This window comes from Camellia sinensis, chromosome 7 (assembly GCF_055761805.1).
Source record: "Camellia sinensis isolate YWXY chromosome 7, ASM5576180v1, whole genome shotgun sequence".
Taxonomy (NCBI): Eukaryota; Viridiplantae; Streptophyta; class Magnoliopsida; order Ericales; family Theaceae; genus Camellia; species Camellia sinensis.
In genome coordinates, this window is record NC_138967.1 from 186,247,678 (window position 1) to 186,254,692 (window position 7,015).

At 34.3% G+C, this 7,015-nt stretch overlaps 1 protein-coding gene across 2 annotated transcripts in view; it reads left to right on the forward strand.

Annotated features, from left to right (window-relative positions):
* LOC114317346 (uncharacterized) overlaps positions 1–5,725 on the forward strand; it is a 231,032-nt gene extending 225,307 nt beyond the window's left edge. For both annotated transcript variants that reach the window (XM_082880116.1, XM_082880114.1), the window contains exons 2-5: positions 2,231–2,476; positions 3,424–3,516; positions 4,128–4,301; positions 5,311–5,725. In XM_082880116.1, the coding sequence (XP_082736242.1) occupies positions 2,384–2,476; positions 3,424–3,516; positions 4,128–4,301; positions 5,311–5,526 (576 nt within the window). In that variant the 5' untranslated portion in view covers positions 2,231–2,383 and the 3' untranslated portion in view covers positions 5,527–5,725. The remainder of the gene's footprint in view (positions 1–2,230; positions 2,477–3,423; positions 3,517–4,127; positions 4,302–5,310) is intronic.
* Positions 5,726–7,015: the final 1,290 nt, after the last annotated feature.

Sequence of the window (7,015 nt, forward strand, 5' to 3'; positions counted from 1 at the left end):
AAATATTCCCCACCCAAGTCAAACTATAACACTTTAAGTGTAGACCCAAATTGAGTAGTAATCATAGACTGAAAGGTACGGTATATCTGATAGAAATCAGACTTATGAGTCATAAGATAAACCCAAGTGTAACAGGTGCAGTCATCAACAAATGACACATAGTATGCAGAACCCCCTTTGGTGAGAACAGGAGAAGGGCCTCAGATATCGGTATGAACTAAAGAAAATGGTGTAGCAAATATAGAAATACTTTTACGGAAAGGTAAGACTGTCATTTTGGCAAGTTTACACCCCTGACACTCGGTAAGTTAACTAGGAGAAACTTTACCCAATATACCTGACTGAGCTAAAGACGATAAGCGGTCAGCAGACAAATGTCCTAATCTAGAATGCCACAAATAGAAAAGACTTGACAGAGAATCTAACTGAAAAGAAGAAAAGGCAGTTGGAGAGGTAATCATAGGCAAATGCAAGCTCTCCACTACATAGAGGTCTCAAACTCTACGGCTAGTCCCAATCTGCTGCTTGGAGATCCAATCCTGCACAAAACAGATAAAAGAAGAAAAAATAACATCAAAATCAAAGGCATCAAGTTGACTAATAGATAATAAACTGATAGATAACTGAGGAATATATAAGACAGACGGAATAGAGACTGCAGACATAGCAGACGGTAGGACAGACCCAACAGATATAACTGACATACCAAACCCATTAGCAGCATTGACAGTAATAGAAAATAGAGAGAGAGTATAATTCTGAAGTAAGGAGAGATGAGGAGTCATATGATGATAGACACCAGAGTCAAAAAGGCAGACAGATGAAGAGATACTTGAAGAAGACCTAAGAAAACCTGAATGAAGAGAGGAAACAATGGAGACAGACGAAGATGGCTGGGAGGTAGACAGTGTATATTGAAGTTGACTAATCTGAGCACTCAAGGAAGCCAAGTCAGGATCAGGAGCTGGAGCAGATGCAGTAGAATCGGTGGAAGCCTGAACAATACTCGGAGAAGAAGGGCAAAATTGGGTCCTAAACTGCTGAGAATACGAGCCAGACAGACATCCCAATTCCTTCTTGGGACAGTGATACTTCCAATGGCTCCTCTGATGACAGAAGGCACACTCATCTGAGGCAAGGAACCCATTCTTGGGCTTTACGGAAGCTGAACCCGTTATCATCATTATGAACCAAAAAAACAATAGAGAACCGTAATAAACTGAAAGCTGATAGGGCAACTATGTAATATCAAGAAACTTGTTTGGTCCAAACAAGAATAAAAGAGAACAGTGGTCAACCAAAGAAAAACACCCAGGTCCACCAGACTCAGAACAAGAGAGAGAGAGAGAGATGTCACGATGTAAGTCGTGACTCTAACAGGTGCAACTGATGTCACAATTCCAACAATTGACGAAGACAAAGTCGAAGAACTGATGTCGTAACTCTAACAAGAGATCAATCACTCGTGAGTCACAAGCAGAGAACAAGAAGCACCGAGGCAACTAGTAGATGCGGCGAGCAAAGAGTGACGCGAGTCGCGAACCAGAGAGAACGAATCAGCGAACCGGAAAAAAACACGATCAAAGACAGCCGTGAGTCAGAGAGAAGAAGTCAAGAATAGATGAGGAATCGAAGCACAACTACCACGTTGAACAGATGGGTTGACCAGAAAGAGGAGGCGAATCACGTCAGAGGGGAGTCTTTCGGCGAGAGAGACCTATACAACCCACGAAGCAAGGAACTTCGATCGATCGTGAACCAGAGAGGGAAACGACGAACCAGAAATAAGAGGTTAGGGTTTTGAACACAACTCTTATACCATGTAAGAATTTTGAAGAATTTTTGTATATTCAATTGTATTTACTGAACAAAGAATACATCACTTATATAGAACAGTAAATCCTAATCTTAATCCTAAACGAATACATCACTGATATATAATTCTAATAGATATAGAACAACAATCCTAAATGGGAAACAAGAGTAAACCTAGACCAATCATAAATAGGAAACAAGAAGAATAAACCTAAACCAATCCTAAATTGGAAACAATATTTACATAATATATATACTAATATTATTCTCACATGTAGTGTATGCTGAAGTTTTAGCATAGCATTTGGTACATTGTACTTCTTCTACAAATTGTTGTTAGTTCCATATTGTTACCACTTTAAACCAAACATGACTTAAAACTCATGTAAAACTGGTGTTTCACATTTCGTTTTAGGGATATGAAATAATTGATGTTTTGCCATGGGATGAGTGGTGGAACTTTGAGCTCACTAAAGATGAGTCCAATCCACATATTTCACTTCTTCCTTTGCATCCTGATGTCCGGGCCAAGTTTAATGAGACTGCTGCTTGGGAGTATGCTTTAAGCATGGTGGGCAAGCCTTATGGTTATCATAACCTGATATTTAGCTGGATTGACACTATTGATGGGAACTATCCGCCTCCCTTGGATGCTCATGTGGTAATACATTTATTTTTCCTTTTCATATTTTATTGTTTGGGCCTAGTTTGCAAAATAAGTGGATGATATACTTTTTCTATTTTATTGAAGCTTTTCATTGTCAACATTTATGTGATTTATAAATATTTCGGTTGTATGGTTTGGTACCATTTGATAAACCAAACCAATTCTTAAGTCTCATCAAATGGGATCAGCTACATGAATTCTTCTTCTTCACTCGACTGTATCAACGGCCATTTGGTTAGTCAAATTAAGGAGAGGTTTGGTACCATTTGATATTTCAAAGAATTATATTCTGCCCACTACTGCTTTGAATCCTATGGCTATGAGGTATAACTTGATTATAAACACTCTTAGTGATTTATCTAACATGTAATATTGCACGAGCACTAAAAACCTATGTAAATGACACTCAAAGCGTAAACCAGATAGCTCAAGACTACACCGTAAGGAGTGGATGTCCCAAATTCAAGCTGGCCCACAAAGGAGCCAGTCCATCGGAATTCCAAGGGTTATTTAATAAAAAAAAAAAAAAAAAAAAAACTGAATTTTGATTCTCATACTTGACTGCAAAGTTAACTTCATGCTGGCCTTTGGGTTTTCTATGTTCTATGATCTTTGCACACTCCTGAGATATGCTTAGGAATTGGGCAATTGAGAATCAATTTATTAATGAATTAGACAATTAGATGTGTTTGGTTGTAAAAATGAAATAATTAGAAGAGCTAAATCTGTTCAATTAATTCATTACTACCTACCACATTCCAGAGGCATGTTAAGGTTGAAAAGGTTAAGACTGGCAGTACCATAATGATGACATTAGTAATGTAGAACTTATTTGCTGGTGCTGCGTTCCTTTCTGTCTCCTCTTTCTCTTGTATATTATGCAGCATGGGGCGTTTTATTTTCATTTACTGGTTTTGATTGTCAAATTTGTTACGGAACAGGTTGCTTCTGTTATGACTATTTGGAATAATGTACAGCCTGATTATGCTGCTAACATGTGGAATGAAGCCTTGAACAAGCGACTGGGAACTAAGGTATTGTAACAATTTATTCCTCATTTTATTGACCGAAAGTTCATAAAGGTTTGCTTGTTGAAAAACATAGTTTAAATAGATGGGATTCTCATGACCGAAAGAGGATTCCCGTTGTTATCAATTTGGGTCCTTTTATATTGAGGAATGGTGTATCGGGCATCTGTATCGCTAGTGTGTAATTGGGATAGTAAAAAAAACAAAAGAATTTATCTCATTTAACTAAGTATATGTTTGTTGATAAAGCTGAATGGTGAAAAAGGATTCATGTAGCTTACCCTAATTGATTGAAACTTAAGGCTTAATTTGGTTTGGTTTAGTTTGTCTTGTTTTGTCATCAAAGACGACTTGGGAAATGTATTGGTACTGGCAGTTCATGAGATTAATCGACAATCTCTTGGACCAAATCTAGACAAGATAGTTTGATCCTAACCAGCAAGCCATTGAATTTAGACGTTGGTCTAGATGAAGTGATATACAATGACTAATAGCATCATTAAATTGTGGTGTACTACTTAAAATAAATGAAATGTGTACTTGTCTGTATTTGTTTAAATATTTGATTTGACATTGGACTTCTGTGTAAGGCCTTGATCTTCCTGAAATTCTTGTAGAAGCTGAAAGGCGTGGGGTCATCTTTTGATGAATTGTTGACAATTCCCAAGCAAGACAATTGGATATACAGTGATGGAAAGTCTACATCATGTGTCGTTTTCATTCTTGATATGTACAAGGAAGCAGGGTTGTTTGATCCAATTGCAAACTTCGTTCAAGTTACAGAGTTTACGGTGAGTTTGTTGTGAATATTCAATTTCATTAATTTAAATAACAAAAGTCTCAAATTTGCATCCAATTAATGTTGCATGATCTATAAAATGTTTTTATTTATTTATTAAAATGGCTTATATGTAAATCCAGTACTTAGATGGTTTAAACTATGTTATTGTATTTGCATGAGGTTGGAAGATCTTGAACCCTCACATTTCACCTAAGTTTGCATTGAATGATTAGTGACAAATTTTTTTCTTAATAGAACTGTTATTGTCTATATGCCCTGCTTTGTACTTATTTACGTACAAAAAATAAAGAATTTAAGTTTATTTTAGGGTAAATTACACAAATGGTCCCTAAAGTATACCCTTGATTTCATTTTGGTCCCATATCTTTAATTTGCATCAATTGCATCCCTAAACTTCTCACATTAATCCAATGCAGTCCCTTTCTTAACTGTTGTCTAAAAAACATACTAAAAATTGCTTATGCCAGTCTCACATCAAGCATTGAAGGACATAAAGGGCATTTTGACACATCTATTTGTACCATATACTATCATTCAAAGAGCCAAACACGCTATGTATTTGACTTTCAGTAATGAAGTGGAAGTCTTAGATGTGTTTTATTTTGTAAATAATGTTCATTTCACGTGTCTTGCGATTCATTTAGGTGGAAAATGAGAAATTGCTTCTAATGCTCTCCAAATGCCTTATGTGGAGCTGACATAAGCATTTTTCATATTTTTTTGAGACGATAGTTAGGATAGGGGACTACATTGAATCAATGTGTAAAGTTTAGGAATGTAATTGATACAAATTAAAAATTATAGACGAAAATGAAATTAATGGTATACTTTAGGGATATTTATGTAGTTTGCCCTTTATTTTTCTATCATGAAACTAAACTTGAACTGTGTGGGTAAATATGGATTTTCAACTGAAATTGATTGTTGTGTGGATGTAAAACCCTGGTTAGGAATTTCACATATTATTGCTTTATTAATTTATCTTGTCCAAACTGCAGCTAAAAGATGCTTACACACTCAAGTTATTTGAAAACAATTCAAGCCGCTTGCCAAAGTGGTGCAAAGATGCAGACACTGTGAAGCTCCCTTTCTGCCAAATTCGAGGGAAGTATAGAATGGAATTACCTGGATACAATACAATGGATCCATACCCAGATATGAATGAAAGGTGCCCATCTCTTCCCCCAAAATACTCTAGGCCTAAGGGTTGTTAAAAGTCATACCACTGCTTTGTATAATACTAGGTTGTATTTTTTTTTTTTTTTTTTTTCTGTATACAACTTTTCTGATGCAAAGATTTGAAAGATTTCAAAAGTTTACTTGATGTAGGTTTGATGTTGTTTGTAAATTTGCTACCACAATACAAAGAGAGTAATAGTAATTTCATTGTTATTGCATGGTTCTACTTTGGAATAGCCTAATTCACAAATCTAGATGATGGAATAAGGTTTTATTTGGATGGAATTGCTATTCTTTTTCAAAGATCAATAAATTTTGGAAGGCATCCTACAAAAATTGTGAAGTTAGATCTAATCTATGTAGAGTTGAAGTGCCTAATATTGAATTTGAACTTTGAATCACATGATCATGAAACAAAAATTTTAACTAAGTTCATATATTATTCTCATTCGTCGAGGTTTATAAAGTTTGAAAATTAGTGTCCAAATGCTTTTTGCAGCCCTAAAAAATTCAAAAAGTGATAATTCTAAGAAATATTCATTTTGAGATTTGAAAAACTTGTGCCAATTTAAATTATAATGATTAAAAGTAGTGTTTAGTAACTTGTGGTTACTTTTTTTGTTAATTTTTACGTTTTCTATGTACAAAGAGCATAAAATATGTTTATTCTTTATTCTGTTTATTTATTTATTTATTTTTGTAAAAACTAAAATAAATAGCATATTTTAGTATACATGTTCTCAAAACATAAAAAAATCAAAGAGTAGTGCTACTCTAGCCAATAAGTTAGATTCATTTTTCAAATCATGTGGCGCTCTATTAGAATATTGGATAAATTATAAATACATTCCTTGAGGTTTGATCAAAATACAGATTGTTTTATGTAATTTTGAAAATTACATTCTTCTCTTTTAGGTTTTTAATTACATAACAAATAACCCATTTTATTAATAAATCATTAAATCAATTAATTGTTTTTAATCATGTCAGAAATATATTTTAATTAACAATTTAGATAATTTTATTGTTATATGGGAGATTCACCAATAAATCCCATATTTTGGACTTGTAATATTTTTTCTTGTGATCCATTTAGTCCTTTTGGATGTATAATGACTCATTTGCACGCCACATTGCAGTGTCACATTTAAAAAAAGTATACTAAAGAGTTTTTTAGTGTCACATCATGCCCTCCACGTTAGAGTGTCACATTTGAAAAAAGTAAACTAAAGAGTTTTAAATTTTTTTAGAGTGTCACATCATACCTGCCACATTAGAGTATCACATGTCACGTTTGGAAAAAGTACACTAAGGATTTTTTTTTTGAAGTGTCCCATCATACCTGTCACATTGTCATGTTTGAAAAAAGTACACTAAGGAATTTTTAATTTTTTTTAGAGTGTTACATCATACTCGTCACGTTGTCACGTTTGAGAAAAATGCACTAAAGAGTTTTTCATTTTTTTTAGAGTGTCACATCATACTTATCACGTTGTCACGTTTGGAAAAAATACACTTAGGAGT